Source organism: Rhipicephalus microplus, chromosome 1 (assembly GCF_043290135.1).
Source record: "Rhipicephalus microplus isolate Deutch F79 chromosome 1, USDA_Rmic, whole genome shotgun sequence".
Classification (NCBI taxonomy): Eukaryota; Metazoa; Arthropoda; class Arachnida; order Ixodida; family Ixodidae; genus Rhipicephalus; species Rhipicephalus microplus.
In genome coordinates this window covers 71604561-71630545 of record NC_134700.1, presented here as the reverse complement: position 1 = coordinate 71630545, position 25985 = coordinate 71604561, and the positions used below count along the sequence as shown (strand labels likewise).

The 25985-nt window shown below is 44.8% G+C and overlaps 1 protein-coding gene across 1 annotated transcript in view; it reads left to right on the top strand.

Moving 5' to 3' along the window:
- LOC142765396 (uncharacterized) overlaps positions 1 to 25985 on the top strand; it is a 60128-nt gene that overhangs the window by 5545 nt on the left and 28598 nt on the right. The window contains exon 3 of the mRNA XM_075866295.1: positions 12119 to 12160. Within this exon, the coding sequence (XP_075722410.1) occupies positions 12119 to 12160 (42 nt within the window). The remainder of the gene's footprint in view (positions 1 to 12118; positions 12161 to 25985) is intronic.

Below are 25985 nucleotides of genomic sequence, written 5' to 3'. Positions count from 1 at the left end.
GTTTCTCTTTAACATCACTGTGTGCAGGCTGTCCCCACTGCTATCTAACGTGAAAGGCATCAGCCACACACTTTCTGCGATGATATTACCATCTGGTGCCTCGGATGTAGCAAAGAGGAATTCGAGTCTGCACTCCAGGAAGGCATTCATCAGACGGAGTTCTTTCTTGCTGGCACAGGGCTGAGGTGCTCCTAGATTAAAACGGAGCTGCTTTTGTTCAGGCCCAATAGCAAAGGGGCCAAGCGAAAGCACTGGAAGCCTTTATCAGTGGTGGACATTTTGCCTCACACTGGACGTGGCAACTTCATTGCGAAAGTGGACACGATTACAGTGCTGGGCATGATTATAGAGTCGTATGGGTGCAATGGTCTAATGATTGCTAAGATTACAACCAAGACCATGATCAGGTTATTTCGTTTCGAGCAGAAGGAAGGGGCGACTCAGGGAGAGATATCTACTGCAACTCTTACACGCATTCCTCAAGAGTCATACTACGTACGATGATGCTGTGCACTCTTCGTATGGATTTGAAAAAATGACCCCAGAAAATCTGATCAGAAAAAAGAATAAAGAGGCTTCTGGGCATCCCCGTACGAACAAGTACTGAACGACTTATGCAGCTACGGGTCCATAACGCCTTGATTGAGGTTACTCAAGCCCAAGAGAATGCATAACTAGTGCGCCTGTCGTCTACATCCACCGGTAGGCAAATTCTGTCCGCCCTAGATCTCAGCCCAACGCTCGTAGAGGATCACCTTGTTCAATTGCCGGATGTGCTGCCATTCAGTTCTCTTCCTTCCCGCGAAACGTTCATCCCCAGCACACTGTAGGCTGATGCCGGGTTATGGCCATTACACTTCTGAAGAGCATCAGGACCCAGGCAGCACAAAATGTTGGCCCAATGTTGGGAATAGCTGACAATTCATAGCCCAAGAATGGCCCAGTTTTGACAACGTACCGCCAATAATGGCTGAGTCAGCCAAATAGAACGGTGATGTTGGACCAGCATTGACAACGTACCGCCAATAATTGCTGTGCCAGCCGAATAGAACGGTGATGTTGGACCAGTATGCAGAACTTCCCGCCAACATTGGCCGTGCCGGCGTATTAGAACGAACACATTAGACCAAGTTGTACAACCAGCAGCCAATATGGGTGGAGCCATGCAACTGGCCCGTCGTTCGAACGTTATTGCCGGTGACGGCTAAAGAGTCAACTTCGTTGGCATAACATTGGACCAGTATGAGCTAATTTCTGCGTCTGCTGCTTTTGGCGCTGTTCTCCTCTCAGTCACGTGTCAATTTTTCAAGTTCGAGAGAGTAATATTCCGGGCGCATAAATAATATAAGTTTGTCATTAAATCATGCACACCTAGTTGATATGCTTGATTGTTAATTGAAGTTGAATTGAATTCCATTTTCTGGTTAACCTCCCTGCCTTTCCCTCATTTTATTCTCTCTGAAGTTTCGCAAGGTAGACTGTTTTACTGATAAACATTTATCGAGTTTGTCGCCTGTCAGACGTCCGATGCGATGGTTTCCCAGATGAAGATTGTGCAGATCTGTGCGATGAAGCAACCGTGGATGCCACTGCCGTACGTCACCCACTTCGACGTGAACCGGCACGCGCATACGCCGGCGTTCGTTTTGTCGCATCTCGCTGGCGACGCCTCGCGAAGCGCTTTCGATTTTGTGGATATCCGACGCAAAGCGTATCGTAATGCGTGTCCTGTTCTGCTATCGCCATGACCGATTTGACTTTTTCGCGTTCACAGCGCTGTACCAGTTAGCGGCACACAAGTTTTTGACGTGTGAGAACTGGAGTTATCAGTTGCGCTACGGTGAATGAATCGTACAACACACGCATATGCCCTAATCTGACACACGCACCGATGCTCGAATCTTGTATCGCAATCACCACACGAATTACCTGTAACGTTGCAGCGAGCGGTTGCTAAAGTGTGATGGAATGCGTGGGCGTGGGGCACCTTGTCTCCTTGGGTCATCGCGAGTTACAATTTTGTTGTGAAACGTTTTTTGTTGAATATATATATATATATATATATATATATATATATATATATATATATATATATATATATATATATATATATAATGAGATATAACAGACAGTAATCGAACGCGTAATTCGAAGGTCGTAGGTTCGATTCCTGCTTACAGTTGGTAATTTTTTCATCCACTTTTCTTTCTTCTTATTTACATTCCATTAATGTTAATAACTTCCCCTGTACATTCCTTGGCATTACTGTCTGTTATATCTCATTATTATTGTGTTAAAAACACGGAAAAACGAGCCCTTAGGTATACACTTCTTTCCCTTATATATATATATATATATGTATATATATATATATATATATATATATATATATATATATATATATATATATATATATATATATATATATATTTACAATGCCCTACTGTAGCCAAAACATCAGCTAGCTTACGCAGTACGTAGACTTTATTGAACCCGCAGTACGACGCGCTAAAAAACGTTTCCGTGAGTTCATATGTGCTACCACATATGACACATACCACGTAGACTAAATCATTTATATACAAGAAACACGCACGTTTACGGCGTCGTGTTGTTTTATGAAATACAGAACCACAGACCCCTCTCCGCCCCTCTCCCTCATGCTTTTTCTCAAGTCTGGGGAAAGAAGAAAGTGCTCTGTACAGATCTGGCAAGCTGGTTCCTGTAAAGTAGAGTTTTATTTCACACTAGCTGTCCTTTATTAATTTTCCATTTAGTGGGGCAGCTAATGCCAGCTGGCTGTCTTTCGAGAAATCATTGGACATACACGTTACAGGCCGGAAAATGTGTCAAAAATTGCTGTAATCTCCAGAACATGAGGAGGGTCATTTGATAGCTGGTGTCAGGACTGATTCTCACAACTGAAAGGCAATATCTATGAAAAAACCTTAAGCTACGAGTGAGTGACTGTTTGTAGTACTGAAGATTGTTGCCTGTGTTGTCAGCAGCTGTGCATTTCTTTGTATATTTGGCATGTGAGATCTTGCCATTTCTTTCTCACAGTGTTTCTCAATCTAGCTCAATCCTATTTTTATAGTTTCCTTGCTCCAAAGTAAGTGCAGAAGAGCAAACAGAAATGTTGTGATCAGTGAATAACTAGTTCAATTGCCTTCATTATCACATACTGTGTGTGCACTTTTGTGGGGTATGTGTCTTCAGAACATCCTATATACAGTGGGAGAGTCAAACAGAACTGAAAGCAAGGAATGGCTCAGTTGGCCAAAGTAGCTGGTGCATATCACTCTTCCCTGACTTTATATCTTTAGGACTTATACTGTTCTACACACTTGAAGTTCTCATTGGCTTTCATAATCATGTGTTATATGAACATGTTTTCTCAAGGCTTTTCAAACTGAGTGTTGAAGATTGGGCGAGTTGGTTCATCGTACTTGAGCTGGTATAGCGCATTACGGGGAAGAAGAAACGGCCGAGCAGACCGACACAAGAGGACAGAGCGCTCTGTCTTCTTGTGTCGGTCTGCTCGGCCGTTCTTTTTTCCCCGTAATGCGCTATACCAGTTCAAGTACTTTTCAAACTGAAACGACCCTTTTCATTATTTGTTTGACATGCAGATCAAGATATTTAGCCTATCTCTATTATCCATGGCCTAAATAGTCGTGTCGACCAGAGAGGCAGTTTAATTGATGAGCCACTGAAGACACAAAAGTGCAAGATGGGTGCTTCATAGTCAATGCAGTGGTGTAGCCAAGGAATGGGAGACTGGGCAAATAGCCCACCCCTGAAATTTTCAGCAATGGAATACCGAGAACCAAATAACACATAGTCCACTTGCCAGCACTGAAGACCAAGGACGTCATCCCCCTAACCCTCCACCACACAAAGTTCCACCTATGTCACAGGTTATGAGTCGATGGCCCATGTTCAAGCATTTTGTCAATGTTTGCGCGACCTTATGTTTTCAATATAAATTTTATTTTAAGATAAACAAATATAACCTTTAACATCAGGGGCGACATTTGTGTATGCAATTTGTTTATGCTAGCTGTGTCAACTTGAGGCCAGAATAGAGTAAAATACATAGTTCGTTAGATGAATTGAACCTTCTCCCTCGTCGGTATGTCCTGACTTGACCTCAGTCTGCTGCTCACAACGGTAGCTGATCTCTTTAGTGAAGGAACTGTTATCTTTGATTGGTTGTTCAAATCGTGTTCTAAAACAAACGCCAAGTGTTGCTTTTCTTCTCCCGAAATTAAGGCAAAGAAAAACTAATTTTCACACACATAAAGAGCTTATGATTTCATTCTTTTATATCAAAACTAAATATAATTTACAGAAGAATAAAGAAGTATCTAATTTTATAGAAACTGTAATGGCTTGCTGAAGCTCACACAAAAGAACACATCATTTTCTTCCTTGGAATATAATATCGAGTGCCTTGTGATTGTGCTATCTGAATTTGCCACATTTGTCGGCAGTGCATCATAATACACACCTGAAGGGGCTATATTTTCGGAATTGTTATTAGTACTCTTCGCACGTGATTTGCAACTGACTAAAAGAAGAGGTTTTGCCTGTAGAGCTAGTAATACATACTCAGGACATCCCCACTGCAAAGATACACCAGCCGCAACCAAGAAATTGCCCACCTGCAATGGTTATTCCACACTTTTCATGTTTTCTGCTGTGCCAATAAGGCTGGCTGAGTGAGCACTGCATCCAGTACCAGGAGACTGCAGCGAAAAAGTCCCATTTACAAAACTTTCACCAGCTGAGAGGAGAAGTACCGCCGTGCCAACCATCCAAAACGGAATGCCGGAAAAAAGAGCGGTGATTACTTTTACAGTCCATAAAAAATGCTACGAGTTCAAAGTTGTAACGTTGCTGATCTTCCGGCCAAGTAAAATAAGGGTACACTGAGAAAAGATACCGATGATACGCCACCCGGAAATGACCAAACAAGAAACGACGGAGGTTCATCTTCATCACATGAACAGCCTTCAATTGATAAGGCGAGTAAGTAACTGACAAACAATGAGTGCACGAGGAAGAGCTGTCACACGAGGTCGTCAGCAGTCAAATGACACAGGCTGGATTTAGGTCTGGTGCCAGGGTAGGCACAGGGAGGCTAGACTGGAGCACCCCCCCCCCCCCCCATTTCCCAATTTTCGCCTGACCCCTGTGCTGTGTTATGACTATGTGTTACGACTATGTTCCTAAGAGGAAACACAGTCGTTACGAAATGGCCAAGTTCCCCGCCTCTCTGCTGCTCCTGAAGAGCCTCGCTTATCGTGGCTGCACCCCCAGTATAAAGCGATCCTGGCACCGACCCTGGCTAATATGCAAGAAGAACTACAGAAAACTCAAACCAAATGTAACCACCATACTTCGACTTCTTGCTTTGTGTGCAAATGAATCTAGCGAGAAGTATGTGGAACGCCAAATGAAAGCACCACAATCAGCATCTGCTAGTACCTGCTTTCATAATAGTACATAGTGCTGAAGAAACTTGCAAAGAGCAATCCTACGAAGCGAAATATTATAAAGCAATAAGAGGCTGTGTGGCCCTGACTGAGACAACACCACAACAAAAATAAAAACCTTTCAGTTATGTCAGCAGTTCATGCACAGCATTGAAAAGTCGTGAAAACCTACCTTCAATGCCTTTCTTGCACAAGAACATTAAAAGGAACACCCACTGATGGAGAAGAAAGCCATTACTCGAATCCAGCTCTTATGCACTGATTAAAGATACTTGAACCTGGGTTCCTTACAATAGCTTCAGTACAACTGTTGAACATACCCGCAAAAGTGCTGACCGCAAGTGGACGAGACATGAAGGCAGACTACAATGCGACACAATGAACAAGTCAACCACCAACCATGAACTTATGCTAGAGTGGATGCCGCAAGAAATCTTGAAGACTGGGAAGACGCAACGTTCCCAACCGAAATGTCAACCTCACAAACACAATAAGAATGTTCCCATGACGTGCTGCCCATCAGCATTATGTAAAACAGGGGCATATACATATTGTCACGAGGTTGTGATACACGCAGCACTTGAGAGGAAGCACGCAGGAGTCAGGGCGGTGTCAGGCGAACTGTTTATTGGGCGAACTTGTGCCCAGCAAAACAGGGCCAAACACAACTCACAGCAACAGCGGCGTGAACAGTTGTCGGCCGACGGAAAAAAAAAAAGACCCCCAGTGGCGCACTGCGCCGGCTTTTTATACACGCGTCGTAACGCGTTCCAAAGTGGCATACAAGATAAACGCGGCCTGCGTTGCGCTTAACAGAAAGTGATAGCGTCTTCCTTCGCAAACGAAAAGAACCGCACGTGTCAGTTTTTTATACACGCGTCGTAACGCGTTCCAGAGTGGCATACAAGATAAACGCGGCCTGCGTTGCGCTTAACAGAAAGTGATAGCGTCTTCCTTCGTAAACCAAAAGAACCGCACGTGTCACTACCCCCCTCTGAAAAAGCATCGTCCCGATGCTAAAGACAGAACATAAGAGAGAGTACATCTTTTTATACACGCGTCGTAACGCGTTCCAAAGTGGCATACAAGATAAACGCGGCCTGCGTTGCGCTTAACAGAAAGTGATAGCGTCTTCCTTCGCAAACGAAAAGAACCGCACGTGTCAGTTTTTTATACACGCGTCGTGACGCGTTCCAGAGTGGCATACAAGATAAACGCGGCCTGCGTTGCGCTTAACAGAAAGTGATAGCGTCTTCCTTCGTAAACCAAAAGAACCGCACGTGTCAATATACACACACAACTAATCTTTACGTGATCAAAATACTGTTGCTTCCAGGTTTATAGAAACCGTCTCACCAATTTTCTCTCTAATAAGCTCACCCTATTCATCGTTGCTGGGAGGGTGTTCAAATGAAAGGAGACAGAGGGCACTGGTAAGGCTGCATGCAGATGGTGTTCTTGGAGTAAATGAGCAATGACCTGCATGGTCATCTTTGACCACCTTTCACATCTGATCCAATTGTTATATTCACGTTGACATGTTAGTGTAGTAGTTGGGCCTAATGAAAGGCACGAAAAACATAAATATCAGTAAACGAGGCATGTAAACTTTGAGACGTCTTTTAAAAATTGCATACTTGAGCTGTGTTTGAGATAAAAACCAAATTGTTGCTCTAGTGACACTGTGTATATTATTGAGAAATATTTGTGCTGTGTTTCTAATAGTTTCCTACATGCAATGAGCGGATAAAGCGAGGCTTGCTTAAGCTGAAGTGAGGCTTGGAAGCTGATCAGAGAATGACAATCAACGTGCTTTCTTGTATATCCTCTGTCATAATCGGCTCTCAAGTTCTATAATATTATTAATATTAAAAGTATATAGATAGGGCTCACATGTTCCTCGATTTATATGGCCTTTCTTAAAATATAATACTGTGCCTTGCTCCAAACACCTTTTTCAATATGAAAAATGTCATCAATAGCTGTCCTCTTACTTCATTTGCCTTGAATGTGTGTTTGATCCAGTGAACTGCAGGAAAATTCGCTGCATTGACTTACTGTCAGCGGCGAATTCAGTTCATTGCACTAAAGCTGCCGGGAGTCTGAATAGTAGCATTGTTTCAGTGTGCTAGAGTTGACCAAAAAAAGAACTCTTCAGGCAGAAGATACACAACAATTATGGCAACAGTGGAGTCGAAAAGAGCTCATACTAGTGAATTTTCACATAAACAAGTAGGGACAGAACTACTATAGCTAATCTTGAGATCCCGTAAGCTTCCTGGTTTTTAGATTGGCACGACAAAGAAGATAAAGACTATTGAGTAACGTGCACGAGCGCAGGCTTCGTGAGTTGTCCTGTGATGATGTTTTGAAAAAAAAAAGAAGTAATTAAGAAGGTACAGTCAAAATGAAAAACAATCATGCATCAGCTTTCTTTCAATTATACCGCAAGGTAAACAAATCCTTCACTCTTGGGTAAAACTTGTTTTTTTAATTTTTTTTGGCACTGCTTGTCAATTTTGCGTATTGTCATGTAGATGTAGTTTATATATGTTCTGTTTTTTGAATAAACTTCAGCCGCGAATGGGCACTTTTGTTCCTGTGGCTCATTTCTTTTTAATCTTCTTTGTTGTACTGTTCTAATACCATTAATTCATACCAACTCAATCTGTCAGTCCTATTCAAGCTTTCTGGCTTCTGTAGTTGTATTAACTAAACCATGTCAGAGTTATGACCAAGCATACCTCTCGAAATGTTTGGGGGACCGTTTGATGTACGACAGGGTATACAGCATTCATCACATTAATTACGTGAATATTGCTTTTTGCTGTTCAGGGGCACATGAACGGTCTTTTTCTTTAGTTTTTGCTAATGAGGCTTTACAAGCTTCATTGCTTTTAGGATGTGAATGAGTTAAGAAAGACAATTAAGCATGACTTACGACCACGAGCTTGTTGATCTACAAATGAAAGAAAGCTGAAATGCAAGACTACACCTTTTTTATTCCAACTAATTGAAAGTTCAGGTGTTTAGAATAGTGCCTCAACTTTTTTAAGTGTGGTCTGGGTGCAGGGGTTAAGCTCACAGCAAACCTGAAGTTACACTTTATTTTAGATAGCACGTGAGCGTAAGTACCAGGTAATAAAAATTTGAAATTACATTCTTATTTTTTATTTGTGGCACTCGAGACCTAGGACATTTGAAACCCATGCAAAACATAAATTTACTGAATCATATAATAACATTACAGCTGATATTCAATAATTTTTGTGGCCATCATAACTCAGGTGTCACAAATTCAATGGGGCATTTTTTCGCACATATATCAATATTTCAGTTATAACAAATGCAGAAAACACAGAAAAGTCATTTTCACTTTGCCTGAAGAAATGATGCCGGTAAAGGCTTTGTTTGCTAGATTGACTTGACAACTAGTAAACATGCAATTTTAATCATGGCATTGTGGGGAATGTTTACTGATGTTATGTAAGTGGGATATTTTCGCTGTTTCAGGCTATTTGTGTACTGATGTTGACTTCTGCATAGGAAGTGAATTATCTGTCTTTTTTCATAAAACTTCCGTAAAAGTTACTTGAGAGAAATGTTTTTTTCATTTGGCAGCATGACACCAATAAAGGATGGTTAGCCCATATCATTTAATTATGCATGCATGTACAAGGGTCTAGTTCACTGCTATTATATGTGCCTTCCAATGCGGTGTCACACAGCTATAGGTAGAAGCTCCTTTATGATGTAACATAGACGAGATGTGTAGTCACTGGCAAGAAGGTGGGCTTCGTGTCGATCAGAGTAAAAGAACATGGTCATTGGGTAGGCCTACAGCCACGCCTAGAGCAAGTTTTTACAGTGTTGCAACCAATGTCTGCTTTGAATGTCATGCATATACGTTTAATTAATTCTATTGCTCATTGGGAGGTAGGGCTTGGTGGAATACTTTCGGTCCATATTGGCTTCCTCTATATGTTGGGACCAAGGATGACGTGAGTGATGCTGCCAGCAGCTACAAAAGCAGAAGCTACTGTGCATGACCTAGAAATATCTGGAGTAATAATATATTCCACCCTACGCTGAACCATGCAATCAACACAAGCCTACAAGTTTGTCTTTTGCAAGGCAGCAGTATAGTCAATGGCACAATAAAATCATCACAAACGTCGCTGTATCAAGTGGTTGGGCCTGCAAGCATAGCGAGCAAAGCCACAATGTGATTGAATGTTGAAGTGCTGCGAAGCATTTGACAGTGGTGGTACGTAAACCCCGTGATGCCATACACCTTACGTTATCTGCCAGGGGAAGCCTTTGGATTTCCCACGTATTTGGGAATGAAAGACAGTCTAGTAATATGCTTAGTTGTGCTTGCAAGTAGGCATAAATGGTCAGTTCTTGGGTCACAGCATGTGTTGAAGCTAATGTGTCTCCCGTTACTGGCAAACGACCCTGCACCACTGAAAGTCTAGCAGCGTCGAAGCTTATATTTCTTTCAGATTGTATAATTTGTTGTCATGTCAACCAGTCGCCACTTTTTAAGTTGTATATTTTTCTGGGAAAGGTGAACATGTTGCTTGAGCTACACGAGAGGGCGTCAATGACAATTTCGACAGCTCCTATGATATGTTGCGGGTATGTTTGACATCTGCTGCAGTTCATGGGAATATGCATGCAATGATTGTAACTGAGGGAGTGTAACGTGTACTGATAAGAGATGTACTTACGTATTCTATGACAAAGAAATCACGTGATTTCTTCCACGTAATATTGTAATGACAAGCACTAGCCATTTATGCCCACTTGTAAGCGCAATGAGGTATATCGCGATCAGAGAGTCTTCCAAATACACCCAAGTACACGGGAAATCTAAAGACTTTCACAAGCAAATAGCATAAGGTTTAGTATAGCATCACGTAGGTGTACGAACCACCTGAGTAGATTGATTTGTGGCACTTCAAGATTCAGTCGCATATTGACATTGCTGGACATTTTTACAGGGCCAACATTACGATTCAGTGAGATTCTTGAGGATCTATTGGCTTCAGTCTCCACAAAAAATGCTGTGATGCTGCTCAGATAGTGGGCATAAGTTTTCAGGACAGGTCAGGGAACTGATTGGCCGCCATATGTACTCCTTTGACAAGTCGGTGATCTAGCACAAATTGCATTCGAGATGTCGTACGACGATGTATAGAGGAGCTCTCATTTGATATTCAGGGAGTAGCATATACTGTCCCGCAAGCATCTGTTGATCCGCAAAAGTTTGTATTGGAGTTCTTGGTCTGAGGGAGCTCAATATAGTAGCATTTCTGTGTATCAATAGCACGAAGTGGAGGGTATATGCATAATGGCCAGGCAGCATAGTACAAAATGTTAGCATAGTGCGTAGTTCACCAAAATGAGACAAAGGAGCTTGTAGGGCTTATCAGCACCTAGTATTCGGAGATGGAACACTCTCAAACCCTTTAAATCTGCCTTGGTAGAGCTGAATACTGGATGCAGAGAACACAAGGATAGGACAAATAAGCTTTTGGACATCAAATGCAGACCTGCTTATGCTGACAAGTGTGCCTTGTTCACATGTTGGATTACAGAATCCAGATGTGAACAGTGCTCATCTGATGAACTCGCGATGAGTAGGTTGTTCAGGCAAGCATGAAAGAATTCAAGGCTGGGGAAAACGCTGAAATGTATGTTTGGAGTTTTTCATGCTGCATGCGATAGTAGAAGATCAGGCACGATGAACGGTGTCAATATCATTATGTTATTTGAAATATACACATCTTCTTAAAGGATTTGACGGTTGAACCTCTTGAGGCTAATTTTGAAGGAAATTGCTGCATCATATACCTGTGAAATCAAATAAGAATTTGAGGTGCTGGGTTGAAACAGCTAGGATCAGTTGATTGTTGGTGCTATGCCGTCAGCATCCTCATTTAGACATCAGCACCATTCACAGAACACAGTAACACCAACACCCAGCACACATTGGGATGAGTGAAGTTGGTAAAATCTGTAAATATATGCTTAATTTGGTATGGCTGCTTTGAAAATTCTTTTCGATTGCAGCCCAATTAAGATAGTGCTTTTATTATAATTTATGTAGTACACCAATTTTATGGTTGAGTTGCCATATGCAGAAATTTTTTGTCTTTTCTCTGTCATCAGAGCCCTCAGACTAGAGCATTTTCTTGAAGAACCATTCCTTACGTTTGTGGTGGTTCTGCGGTTTAATATTTGAAACAGTGAAAGTGTAGTGTGCTATATTATCGCTGCAACGAAAAGAAGCAGGTACAATTGCTATGGGCTAAAACACAAGTAATAATCTGACCAATCGCTTCACACCGATGCAGATCTTTTCTTAGCGGTTAAGCTGTCAAAAATGTTGAAAAATAGCCCTAGTGTTGTGCACACTCTTCCATAGTCCTCGTTATTTTTGCGATGTTTCGCTTATTTCGCCTATTTTTGTTTCGCCTATTTTTGCGATGTTTCGGGTAAGGCCAGTGAGACTCACAACTAGGGCTCCTCTCACCAGAAGAATTACCTTTTTAATAAAGCGTTTTTGTTCTGCCCTATGTTGATCAGTATTCTGTTCTCTCTTTTTAAAGGAAAGGCCGCTGAATATCACTGATCGGACGACAGAAAAATGGGTAAGTTACGTCTGTCATCTTTAAACAAATGTTTTCATAGCTTGCTGCAATGAATAAACCCCTTACAATATCATCTAAGACATCGATATTAAACATGAACAATCGATGCTTAAAAGAGCAATCAATTTGCCGCAGCTCATTTTACAAGTAAGACTAATACTACATATGTTTCCTGGAAAAACATTTTTGCAGAACCGAACAAGAAGTATTCACACTGATATGTATTTATTTCCTGAACTTTATACAAAGGAACAATATCTCCAACCTGCGTACCGTATAGACTATGAAGTAGAGGAATGCCGCCCTTTCATTCTGGAAGAGGGTGTGTAAGAATACTTTCGGAGGACGTTTGACGTCGCCCGCATGTTTAGCCATAATGTCCCAATCAATAACATCGAGCTGTGCTTTGCATGTCTAATGAGCGTGTAAAATCTTTTTATCCCTGAAGTGATTCATTTCTTCCTCATCCCTTTTAGAGATAAAACTTTTTCTTTACTATTTCTTTTCTTTACTATATTATTCACCGGTTTCATGGACAGTACACTGTGGTACGTAGGAGCCATAAATCATGATAAAAAAGCAAGCTTATGCGTGAGCTCTGCCGATCAACGCGGCTCTAGCAGATCTAATTCTAGCTGGGTGCCACATGTGGCGCTTTCAACTTTGATTGCTCGTAAAACAAGGAGGAAGGACTCTGACCATCTCTCTTCATAAGGAGACAGCTTAAACTTGCCCTGCTACGCAAATTTAGCACGTACTTTTCAAAAACTTTTTCTGGTGCTGTGAACTACAAGAAATTGTTGCACAAGTGGCAACGCCGTAATCGAGACTGCTATATTTGTAATTGGCAAAATAAACAATCTCGATTTAGAACTCTGGCGACAGAAATTGGCTGTTTCAGTTATGGAAAGGGACGTAATGTCATGTGAACTGACGATTAAAACAGCTGGCTTTTGGTTGGTTTGAAGCAACAAGTACTGTGCAATATTTTTGTGGTTGTAGCTAGGCTATACTTGTGAATGCTAAGAATACCGAAAACCCTTTTTGTACTGCCTTGTAAAGAAAGCACTATTGTTTTAAATGATATATTCTCAGAACAACAAACATGACACCTAGTCTGCGAATGAGGCTATGGTACGGCAGCAACTAAAGGTGGCAAAACAAGCCACGTTTTTAGGGAGCTCCTACTGCGACATGCGCCGGACGCTAGGGTTTCCGTATAACTAGTCCTGTATGCAAGCCTACTAGTGACCCTGCCCAAAGCGTATAAGCATGAATTTGAGCCTTCCCGCTCAGAATCTGCGTCATCGGCAAAAGACAAGCTTCCCCGGAAAGTCCTCGATGAGAGTGACTTCACGTGGCACATGACCGTCAGCTTCGAGCACGGGGACAGCACTTAGCGCGTGGCAAACGTCTGTGTCATCGACAGTGCGCTGGTCACTGCAGTTAGAAAACTAACTTCAGTAAGCCTCAATGATAATTGATATGCGGTGTTTAGAGTACCTAAATGAATATTTGACAATGAGAGACGTCTTAGTGGAACGCTCCGGAAATTATGTCTACCTGGAGTTCTTTAACATGCACCCAATTCTGACCCCACGAGCCTGTAGCATTTTTCACCTCCATCGAAAATGCAGCCGCCACAGCGAGGATTTGATCCTGCGAACTGCAGGTCACTAGCCAAGTACGTTAGCCACTAGACCACCGCGGCGGGGCGACCCTCCAGGGCAGGCCTTCAACTGGTTAAGAACCATCTTGTAATCGACTGGAGAAGCCAGGTCTTTGGAGCGGTCGGGAATTCATTGTGTAACCAGCATTCGTGTTGGGGTGTGATGGCGTTGGTATAGCGTACAACATGTGCTGATGCCTCCGAATGCTCTAGCTATGGCAATTATGAGGGCAGCTTTTCCGACATATGTGAATAGAAAGTGCTGTGAGCTATTGCCAGGGATGTTCTTGGCGCCACTGACCACGCGGCGACACAGTCCAGCATGCTTTCTATCTTTTCACTAGCTGCATAACCATCTGCCCTTGAGCGGCAGTGCGCAGTTGCAGCCTCGAGGTTGGGCTCCTTTTGAGCTTCGCTCTCAGTGGACCTCGTGTCAGACCCACTTTTGATTCAAAAAGGTTTGCCAAAGCAGCACTCACAGTAGCTACCTATTCCGGCCACGACTGTTGCCTGATACCATTTCAGTGACAAGCGACCTCTAAGGTGGTCAGTGGTGTCAAGCTATTCATGGTCGTCTGCGTAGGCCTAGCGAGTTGCACACAGAGGGTCTCTGGCCAAACTCCAGAATTGTCTTAGATTCCGTTGAACTCCAATGGTTCCAGCTTTGACATAGCAGAAGTCTGGTACACACAGCTGAATGCTGCCAAGCAGTCGAGTTAGTGCAACAGTTCTGCTATGCCTCCATAAGTTCCGTGATACTTTCCGGAGAGGCATCGGGAGAGCTTGATGTTGTCTCCGTAGAGCAAATGGCTTTCGCACCACTCACGTCAATATTGTCCACGGGCAAGCTTAGGGGTTCCACAGAGAACTGACAAAAATATGCCCACCCTGAGATTCAAGAAAAGCATGCTGGAATCAGTGCACATTTTTTTCGCGATGTGGTAGCAAGTGGCCTGTAAAATACAAGAAATCACATGCGAACCACATGCACTGTCTACGAACGGTGTGCTGTACAGTAACGGCCACTATTAAGAGTCAAAGCGCGAGCACCTTACCCTGCTTCACGGCGCCCCTGCTCCTGGAACAGCTGCGCATTGAAAGAAACCTACTCAGGCGTGGCAATACCTGTAGGCGTGGCTTCGCGTCGTCTGCTACATCGCTCGTGCTCTGGGGTGCGCCGAGCTTGCACTGCCGTGAAACAAACTCTGCTTACAATGTGACGTGTTCTCTGCAGCCAATAACAGCCTTTAGATTTATTGTGGCAACTTGGAGACCACCAGAGTACTGACGCTAGTAAAGTGCACTTCGTAATAAAAATGCTTAAAAAATACAGTTTCGTGGCTTCGAATTGAATACATTAAACAGATACTTTTAGGTAAGAAGTGGCAAGAAATTCTAAACTTATTATGTATACTTCACAAAGCAACGCTAACGCAGAAACTTCAATGTCGGCCCTAACGAGTCTGGTGTGTACGAGAATTTCGCGTTCATTGTGAGAGAGTGCTGTTGATGGTTAGTTCTTAGACATTGTTCTACGCTCTTGTTCGTAGGCGTGTGATGGCGAGAATGTTAACAATCAATAGTATATAAAACAATTCCTTCGTTCACTTTACAGTGTAAAGATCAATAGTTTATTGCAACTGTTTTGCATACAATTTACTGAAACAGAATATTTATTTACGTGAATTACAGCCACTAACATATTACCTTTTTCTCCTGTGAAAAATAAAACCACATATGAGAACCTGATAGAAGTTGAATGGATCCTCAGTTTATTCAAACATAGAAGTTGCAAACGATTTTCATGGCTGAAACAAAATTAGATTATCTGACACCTTACATACTCCTTGTGGATATCGCAGCATGAAGGTAAGCGAAAGTGCGGGTCTGCTTCTATGCGACTTCAAATAGAAACGTATCGCGACTTTAAGGTCACGCCCGGCGTGGCATCTCCCACCTTGTTCCTTCTTGGTAACACGCCTTTCCAGAAACGGAGCTGGCTCGGCGTGGCACCCCTTTCTTGCTTGCCGGACATATTCTCGAGAAAAGATGGCGCAGCTCACTATTATTCCCCAGCTCCTTCCTCAAAACAGCCTCTTTTGTGTCGACGAGGGTCACGAATAATGATGACGGGTGGATAATAGGAGCATCCGGGAAAAGGGGAGGTGTCGTTTGCTGCTAGGAGAGCTTACCGGCTTGACACCGGCACGACCACGTTAGGCTCCAGGGCGGGTCATATTTTTGCTGTCGTTTTAAGTGTGAATACACTTTATAAGCGACCCCAAACCATCCACCGCCGTCGGCGGCGTCCGCAGTCTTCTCTCTATCTTTAAAAGAAAGAGGACTTGGCGGGCTGCAGCGCGACGCTTTACCGAATAAGCCACGGACGTGACGCTGATATTGGTGCCAGTAACGCGCCTTATATCTTTAACGCCGCTGCGCGCGTCCCCCTCCCCCTTCGCTTGCTCCTCCGCTCTCTTCGCTCGCTGCAGCTGCGCGCGCACCCCTCTCTCTCGCGCGCCCGCCTTCTCTCTCAGTTTCCCGTCGAGAGTGGGTCGTGCGATGAATGTCCCGGAGGCAACGCTACCATCAACAACGAATGCAGTACAACCGAATGCCAGCACTGCACCCGTCATTGGAGGTGACGGTACCGCGGTGGTTTCGCCGACGTTGGAAGACAAGGCGGCGCTGCGAAGGGCTCGTGAGACCGAACGTAAGCGGGCGAAGCGTGCAGCGGATGCCGAACTGAGTGCTCGCGAGGCCGAGTGCAAGCGGGCGAAGAGTGCAGTGGATGCCGAACTGCGCGCTCGCAAGGCCGAGGACAAGCAGGCGAAGCGTGCAGAGGATGCCGAACTTCGCGCTCGCGAGGCCGAGGATAAGCGGGCGAAGCGTGCAGCGGATGGTGAACTGCGCGCTCGCGAGGCCGAGATGAGGCGTCAGCATCGAGCCGCGAACGCTGCCCAAGAAGCGGAACGACAACGCAAGCGTCAGGCGGAGAAGGGCGATAAAGGCCGGCGTCAAGACGCCGCTCGCAATCGTCAACCGCGCGTGGACGTTCCCGAAGCCGTTCGAGACAGTGAACGTGCCGCGCGGGAGAGGGCGCGAGCCCTGGACTTTGCTCGTCCGGACGCTTGGTTGCTTGGTGTGCTTGGTTGGACACGTCTACGCCAACGTCCTTTCGCATGCCATGTGTACTTCGCCGCTCAAGGACGACTCGCCGTACGCCGCCGTCTACACCGGTGCCTACTCCGGCGATGCCGTCCTGGTTGTGACAGTCTACCTGGCCCCGAATTTCTCGAGAGATGACGTCTTGGAGCAGATGGATGCGGTGATGGAGAGTTAGTCTGTGCGCGCGCGTCCCTCGGTTCCGATTGTGGTGGTGGGTGACTTTAACGTGGGCGTTAGAAAGGACAATGGCTGGTTGGTTGACCACATGCTGAACAATTACTCGATGACGTGTCTGTCTCTCGAGTTTCCGACCACGATCAACGGTGGCTTCATAGATTTGGCGTTCAGTAGGAACTGTACGGTCCGCTCCGTCTTGCCGGATCCGCTCACCGTACATTTCTCGGTACGCCTACAAAGCGCTGCTTGCCTACAAAGCGCTGGTACTAACCGTGAGCTACAACGATAACACGAATAGGTGTTAATCTGTAGTGTAGTTTGTGTGTGTGTGTGTGTGACGCGCTCGCGTCACACACACACACATGCATCGTACGAAAATCGTGCATCACAATGCATCGTACGAAACACAATGCATCGCATCGTACGAAAATCGTGAAGTGTAAATAAATAATACTTCGTATATAATGTATCTGTGTACGAATGCTTCATGACAAACAACACTTAAATTCATTAATTACACTTTAATCATCATCATCAGTAATTAAACTCCGAAGCATTTCCCCGAGGGTGAACATGGTTAAGTGCGAATGCACGGGGTGATGCTATCAGGGGGAGTAAAGATAAAATCTGTTGGCATTCGCCAGTGAGTTAACGTAAACTCCACCGTGTGATCAAATTGCGATTCCCAGGAACCATTACACCATAAAGGCACCATAGTGTGATTAATAAATATAATAGTGCGAATTAATAAATACCCCTCATAGCATCACCCCGTGCATTCGCATTTAACCATGTTCACCCTCGGGGAAATGCTTGGGAGTTTTTTTGCATTGTAAATAGTTGTGTACATAAAGTTCTATTAGTAAAACGTCCAGCGGTGAAGGCATCCTCCTCCGAGAAAAGTCACAAAGACAGCAGTGATAATCCTTGCGAAGCAACGAACGCGGCCTTCCTTCGCAACCAAGAGCCTGGTCCGAGCCATACACCGAGTTCGGACGAAAATTTAGTGGCACAGTCGCACAGCCTCACCACTCCGCAAACGACCACTGGACAAGTCCTTGGGTCAAGGCGAATCAGGGTCGCCACAACAAAGTAGTTGCAAGCTCTGGAGCAGTACCAGCAGGGAACAACTAGCCTAACCTGCAGCACACCGTGAGCGCTGAGATCAGCCGTCTCCGCCGGGACCACGCAGAGAAGCTTTCCGAGCGGACATTCAAGCACCGATCATGGACGCGAAGCCAGCCAGCTATCCCGCCAGGACGCCAGCACCGAGAATACCGGTGACCCAAGTTCGACACAGCAGCGGACACTACCGAAAAGAAAGTGCCAGGGGAGCATTTCCTGTCATACTCCTGATGAGGTTTGTGTTGTGTGGGTTGGTCTGCTTATATGCTCACTAGATACGGGCATTTAAGTCCCGACAAGCACCTTGAAAGCATAATGGGGATTAAGAGCGAGAACGGTGGAGGTGACCAAATCCGTAACACGCCCGCTCCCTCCATTTCCGACAAGAAAATAGAGTACAGGCTCAAGCTCGCCGAAGAAGAACAGCGATTACTTGAAAATAAATTGCAGATCGCCCAACTTCAAAGAGATAGCCCGCCGTGGACGCAAGACGTCGGGGGGCAATTCGACGTCCCGGATCAATCAAATGAAGCTCCTCTGGCACTATGCACAAATGGCACAAAATGCTGTCAGGGGCATTCCCAAAGTTCCCTGCCGACGGGCAAGTACCCGTCTGGTTCAAGTCAGCAGCCCAATTCTACAGGCAATTACTCATGGTCACTAAACGGCGCCGTGACACAAGGAGGCCTTTCATAACTCGCGTTGAGAGTTATTTGAACTTCTACGTTCGTGCCCACAGCGCCTCCTGTTTTAGACGCCTGGTTGAGCTCTTCGTCGCCGACCAAATAAAGCCGTTCTAACCAAAGAAGCGGGGAATGGTGTTAAACTGCGGAAAGGTGAGGCCTGGATGGCAGCCATTGATCTAGCTCGTTTACTTCAGACGTTCGAGGAGGGTACCGAAGAAAGTAGCACAAGCAGAAAAGCGGAAGCCACGAACAGAGAAGTGCCGATTCATGAAAGTTTTAAGGAGCTCAGCGAACAAAAGCTTCCCCAACGGGCGGAGACACAGGTGCAAAGGTACAAAAGGAATAAGCCCTTCTGGGGAGGGAAAGACCAGTCACGTTCGCAACGGTGCCCCAGATGGCGGCATTATAGAGACAGCTGTTCGTTCAGTGGTGATCACCTAAACCACTCCGAACGGGAAAAGTGCACAACGATGGTAACGGTGCGCGTTTCAATTACTAGGGCCGAGCCTCTTTCAGTGCTCCAGGCGGTACAGCCGAACTGCGAAGAGAAAAGGTTTCGACGCGGTTGTCGACAGATGCGCAGACATCACGGTTGTGCGAGTAAGCAGCGTACCGAAGCACCCCGTTAAGGCACATGCTACCGTAGAGTTAGTATCTGCCTTCGGTGAGAAGGAGAAGGCGAAGCTCGCTGTAGTCCCTCGCATGTGACAGGGTTCAGATTCTATTATCCAAGACATCGATGCCGTGACACATACTGTGTGCACTTAAGAACAGATCGGTCCACATGAACTGCCTAATATTCGCTGATGAATGGGAAGAGCTGCGCGTCCCTCCCAAGGAGAACATGGGGGTGCACGTAGCAGTGGTCAAGACACGTGCCCAACAAAAAAGCCGGCGAAGAAAGGCTGTCTAATGCCGGGTGAAATGCACGAGTCACTAGAGCGGCGACATCCCTTGCCTTTCCAAATCTCCTTCAAACACTGTACGTATTCTCTATCGATGCATCTAAGTGTAGCTGTAGGTGTGTGCTTGACGCAAATCCAAGATAGCGGCTCCGAGTCGACCGCCATCGGTAGAGATTGGTTTACAGCGACGCAGGCGCGGTCGTCTACCACTGAACGGGAAGAATATGCAATAATTCGGGCCTTAAAGGAATTTCAGGCATGTGGTGTTAGAGCTAAGGTAACTGTCATCGCGAACCACAACCCGTTCTCACACCTTACATGCAGCATGCCCTAAGGCGTAAAGCTGTCACGTCGGTGGGCTGATGGACTAAGCCGGGCCCCACGGGGGTCCAATTTTCTTGTGATCGCAAAGATTTCCTAGCCCTTTTGTGCAGGTGGTATGTTGCAATGCGAACTCTCGCCCATCAGACCGACTGCAGTCATACGTTCTCAAACTGAATGTGTGTGCTGTCTCACGGCAGGTTGAGCGTGTGCGCGGACATGTTTTTTTCCTCAGGTAGTGCAGCATTTGGCGTGAACCTTTTTTTATCGTTTAATTCGTTACATTCTCTCACCGATGAACGACGATTGGGTGGAAGGTGTAAGGTCGCGCTTTGCGTGACATCCCCTGCCTCCTTCATTCTTGGTAACACGACACGCCTTCCCAGAAGCGAATCTGGATTGGTGAAACCCCCTTTTTTGCTTACCTGAGGCCTTCACGAAATTGGCACCACAACCTACTCTGCCTCTCCTGCTCGTTCCAGGAAACTGCCTGTCTGGTGTTGACGAAGGCCACGTGCAACCAGTACGGGAGGGTATTAGGAGCACCCGGGAAAAGATGAGGCGTCTTTGGTGCTAGGAGAGCTTGCCGGCTGGACACCGGCACGACCGCCTTAGGCCCCACTGCAGGCCCTACCTTTGCTGTCATTTTTGCATTGTAAATAGTTATGTACATAAAGCTCGGTTAGTAAAACATCCAGCGGTGAAGGCGTTTTCCTCCATGGAAAAGTCACGAAGACTGCGGTGATCATCCTCGCCAAGCAACAAACCCGGCTTTGCTTCACCACCGAGAACCTGGTCCGAACTATATAGCTAGTTCTGACGAAACTTTACTGCGATTTTGCGCTAAATTCCGTCTCGAGCACTTTTTTTGCTTCAGTATCCAGTGGCTTCTCCGGCAGCGGAAATGACAGCCCTCTTCCTGCCTTCATGCGCAAAGGTCATAGCTGGCTCTACGTTGTTCCCATTCTTTTTCTACAGTGGTCCAAAGTGTATGCGCCGTTGCGACCAGCCTTTGCACTCACCGGAGACCCGAGATCAAATCAAATCAAATCAAATCAAATCAAAGTTTATTTACAGCCTGAAGATGTGGGCAAGCTTGGGCGAAAAGCGAAACAATTCGCTTGAGGAAAGCCCAAGCCCCCATATACGAGGCATAACAGTAGAGACACACAAAGATGTGAAAACGCTATCAGAAAACAAACTAGCGCGTTACATACATGAAAAAAAATACTAACACAGATACTCTCACGGGATCTCTCACAAAGATGAAGATGCCGAGGCAAGAGGAAGGTGAACTTAACAAATAGTTTCTTTACATTCTGTGCATGACGAGCTCCCTTCAATGAGCTGTGTGGCTCATTATACAGGGTAGATTTTCCCCAGAATCCTAGATCAGGGAATGGGTGTAGATTGAACAGTCCAATCACATGTCACATACATCTTGCGAGGGTGAAGTCCGCACCCGCCCAGATAAGAGTCCACTATTGAGGCGTTGTCACAGTACTACATTGTGGCACCAACGAGGCTGCTCCCTCTCGTGTGAGTGCCGCTGCGTAGAGGTCCCACGCTCAGGTGAATGGTTCATCAAAGGGGCCGCAGTAAGAAAGTTCAAAGGGTTTCACTCAACTGCTCGCTCAATTAGCGGGGCGAATTGCCCTCGGGGCTGACGCCGCTCTCTCTTCGAAGAAAGATGCTGCATCTGTGCAAACCATCGGGCTTGTCTCGGGGAACTGTTTACCGCATCTGATGACATGGCGCTTTGCTTTCCGGCTAGTTAGGACAATTTACGGCCGACATTAGGCCGGCAGCTATTCGGCGACTTCTTTCAGAAAGAACACCGCTCCCTCGTCGGGCCAGGCACCGGTCGTAACACCGCCGAGAGTCGTAGTAGCTTCCGGTGTAACACTGGCGCTGTATTGGTGCCACAGGTGTTCTTAATAATGCTGAGATCTGGAGGTTGTGCATTCCATGCAAGAACTTCGTAATACTAAGACGTCAGTAATGCTCCTACTTTTTTGGCCTCGTGAATGAGGGAGTTGCCAAAGTGCAAAACAATGTTGCCATCAGGGAAAGGCTCATTCAGAAGGTATAGTGGCATGACATCGTCCAGGACTTAACGTCAGCGGTAAACTTGCTCTCTATCCTTACTAAGGTTCCAAGGCCGGCTGGTAGCAGTGCGCCCATGACAGAAACAAACAAATGACCACTGATTGCTGCTATCCGCTGGGTGAATTCAGGCATATATTCAAAGAAAAAGAATGTTTCATTCGGGAGCTTAACTTTCTTATGGGTTATTACAAGTGAAACGGGCCAGCCTAAAATTTGACAACCAGTGATTCTGCAAAAAAAACTCAACTGAAAGGTTGCTATGTGAGAGTGATTTTAGTGCGGTATTTCTTTTGAAGAATTGTGTAGTCACGTGACCATCCTTCGAATTTGTTGGTGAAAGGAAAAGTAAGGCGGAATAAATCATGTGTATGTAACCTTCAAACAGGGTATGGCGACGCATTTGGTTTTAAACATTATGTTGTCAATGTTTTTTCACGTGACGTCACAACTACAACAATATATTACTTCTATGACGTATGTAGGCTTAGCAAAGAAGCAGAAAAACATGCGAATAAAGACAATTTTTGTAAAAAAATGCGGCAACGTTCTAGCCGCAAAAAACTTTTGTTTTTGTTTTTACCAGTGGACGTGGTATCTGCTAAATATCTTTTAAACGTCTCTAAACAAAGATTTATTGGGAAAAGTCCTTGTGAAGTTGACAAAAATTGACTTTTAAGGGAAGGCTAATCATAAATTAGGCATCCATACTGTCATGCATAATACATGACACAGTTCATGATGTGATCTAAAGCCTTTTTTATGTAGCCATTTTTATTCCTGTCAAGTATGCCTAAAATAAAAAAAATTGTTTTTGATGTGGACAACCAACGTCAGGGGTAGGAAGTAGTGATGCCTGTTTTGCCTGTGAAACACGTGCTCGTTCTTGGTGACTTTTAGGGCCTACATCACGACCGCAGCAGTTGCTCAAGCAAGTTCTGGCTAGGTATTCAGTGTACATATTAGAACCGACTTGTTTATTCTTCTTCATAACTGGCTTTTTCAGCCCAAGGTAATGTCGATGAACAAAACATGGGCAACGGTATCCATTCACTGCCTCTGCGTCATTTGATCTCCCACTGGTGCATGAATCAAATGGTTTCTTCTTCTCAGGTAGTTGATATTCGCAGGAAAACAGTGCTTTATTTTTATCAATGATAAAAATTAAATTATTGCTTCCGCAACGTAAATGTTTTGTCGTTCGCGTTTTTTTATGTGTAATCTTTTGTTCATACCCTAATCAATAGTAATAAATTATGCTATATTGCCCATCAGAATGCCTTTTTCAGTTCAATGAGAGAGTGAAGGTAGTCACACGTAAAGGGCAGAAAGGTAGATGGTCTGAAATAGTGCAGCTGTCGGGTCTTTTATATAACTAGCACCATGACAGGTCTCAAAATTAGTTTGTTTCCTATTTCTGAAATTGTTGAACAAGGGAACCAAATTAAAGTTACTTTTAACATTGCTTTAAGCACATCAAATAAATCGTGTGTTCTCTGAATCTGACCATCATTCGACCTCTGTAAGCTTGCTTTTACTGCCAGACGTTTTATTTTGCCGCTGACATCATCGCATGCTCATTTTCCATGTGATGTGGCGAAGACGTTCCACTCTTCCGAAAAGTTCCTCGTGGTAGTAAAGGTTCAAAAAGTTTGTCTTGATCTTATATTGAGAAGAACCTCCGCCGGAAAAAATAATCAATATTTTTTATTTGAGGCACGTCTCACTCCACTACCTCCAGTATTACGCACTCAAATGCGTGTATTGCGACTGTCGCTCTCCGGACAATCTGAAATAATGGCAAAACAAAGCACAAAAACACCTGCACGGGTGCTTTACTTGTCAATTAAGTAGACAACTACTAGGTGCACTTTGTTCTGTACATTCACCAGTGGTACGACTGAGCGCGTCCTGAAGTGTAACTAATTTTTTAGTGCAATCTTTCATTGCAACAGCCTCTTGAAGACTCAAACATGACCATATTTTTTGGAAGTACCCGGACTGCTGGTTGGTAACGAAATAATGTTTCTTAAGCTGACTGAGCTTGGGTCCAAAGCTGAAAAATTCTTGTGTGACAACGATGGTTTTGAGTGAGCAGCGAAATCCGCCTATTTATTGCTGAACACGTATGCTGTCTCTGCTCTCAAAATTACGGACGAGGCTTTTCTGAAGCAGGTTCACTGCGTAAGTTGTGTCAGGGCAGGGTGCGCATTCACTATAATTACAGTCTTCAATATTAGTCAATGTAGCGAAGTGGTCTTCGGATGTTTGTTGTAGGCCACTGGCATGAACAATTAAATTAAAGTTTTGGGGGTTCATGCACACCCTGTGCCTGCCACTCCCTCCAGCAAAAAAAAAATATGTGGCACGGACGTAAAGATGCTAATGTAGAAAACCCTCACTTTAAATTGAAAGTCTTTTTCAATGGTTCGTGTATCTTCCTGAGATTCATAATAATTAGGCGCTTCTGTTTCCCTGTACTTTTTTTCCTGGTAAGCAATAAGTCACCCAACAATTCTCACAGAAGCTCCTGATTGATGAGATTGTCTCTTCGTACATTGAACAGCCAGGTTTTTAATTTCGTGTACCCAGAAATATCTTCGCAAGCCTTAATCTTCAAGGCTTCGTGAATTGTCTTTCTGGTGCGCCAATGAACTTCATGGTGTTCTCGCGAGACCAAGACTGTGCGGCCAAACCGAGGTACTGAAGCTTTTTGCTCTGCTTTATTGGTAAAAAAGTTCTTTTGAGGTTTCGCATTAAAATTACGCAATCACAGAAAACAAGGTCAAAGTCTTCATATCTTTCACAGTTAGACTATTGACCAATTTATGCAGATATAGGAGCCCTAGCTCTTTGTTATTTCATGCCGGTTCCTTTTAAGTGCTTTTGTCGCCCATGCTGTACCAATTCTTCTTCACTACCAGTATCTACGTCTGAAAACTCATTGGTTTCAGCTGCTGGCCCTCCAGGTGAGCATTCCTTCCTGTGGACAGCACAGCGAGTTTTTGATCAGGGTTGACTATCTTGCGAGAAGTATGTGACATACGCAAGCACGCTTCACGAATTCGGCATCCTAGATCAAGGTTAAGAAAAGGATGTGTATCTACAAGCGTCCGGTCGATCTATCGACACGCCGCTGCATTTTGCATGTCGAAAAAGATCACAAAATATCCACGGATTAAATGTTGATGAGTTGAACTAAACTACCAGTGGTTTTTCGGCGAACCGTTATTCATGCGCTGCCCGCGTTCATTCGTGCGTGTGTCTGTCTGTCTGTCTGTCCATCCGTGCCTCTGTCTGTCCATCCATCCATATCTCTGGCCATATGTCTGTCCGCATTTCCGTCTGCCTGTATGTCTGTTTGTCCATCCGCTGGTCCATCTAGTGAACATTATAAATACCAAATTTCGCATGCTTTCATAATACAATCATCATATATGCAAGCACCACCATTCAGCGGACACTCCAACGACTGAAACAAGAGGCTGCTACTGCATACAGGAGACTCAAGTTTCACGCCCTAAGGAGCATCGCCCTTAAAAATGGGTCTGAACAAAGCTTTGAACCAATTTTGAAATGCATCGACCAAGATGAATTTCCTTGCGGAGCTCAGAGATCGCCGCACCATCCCACAGAGAAAGCTTCCAGCGTAGCAGGAGAAGGCGCTG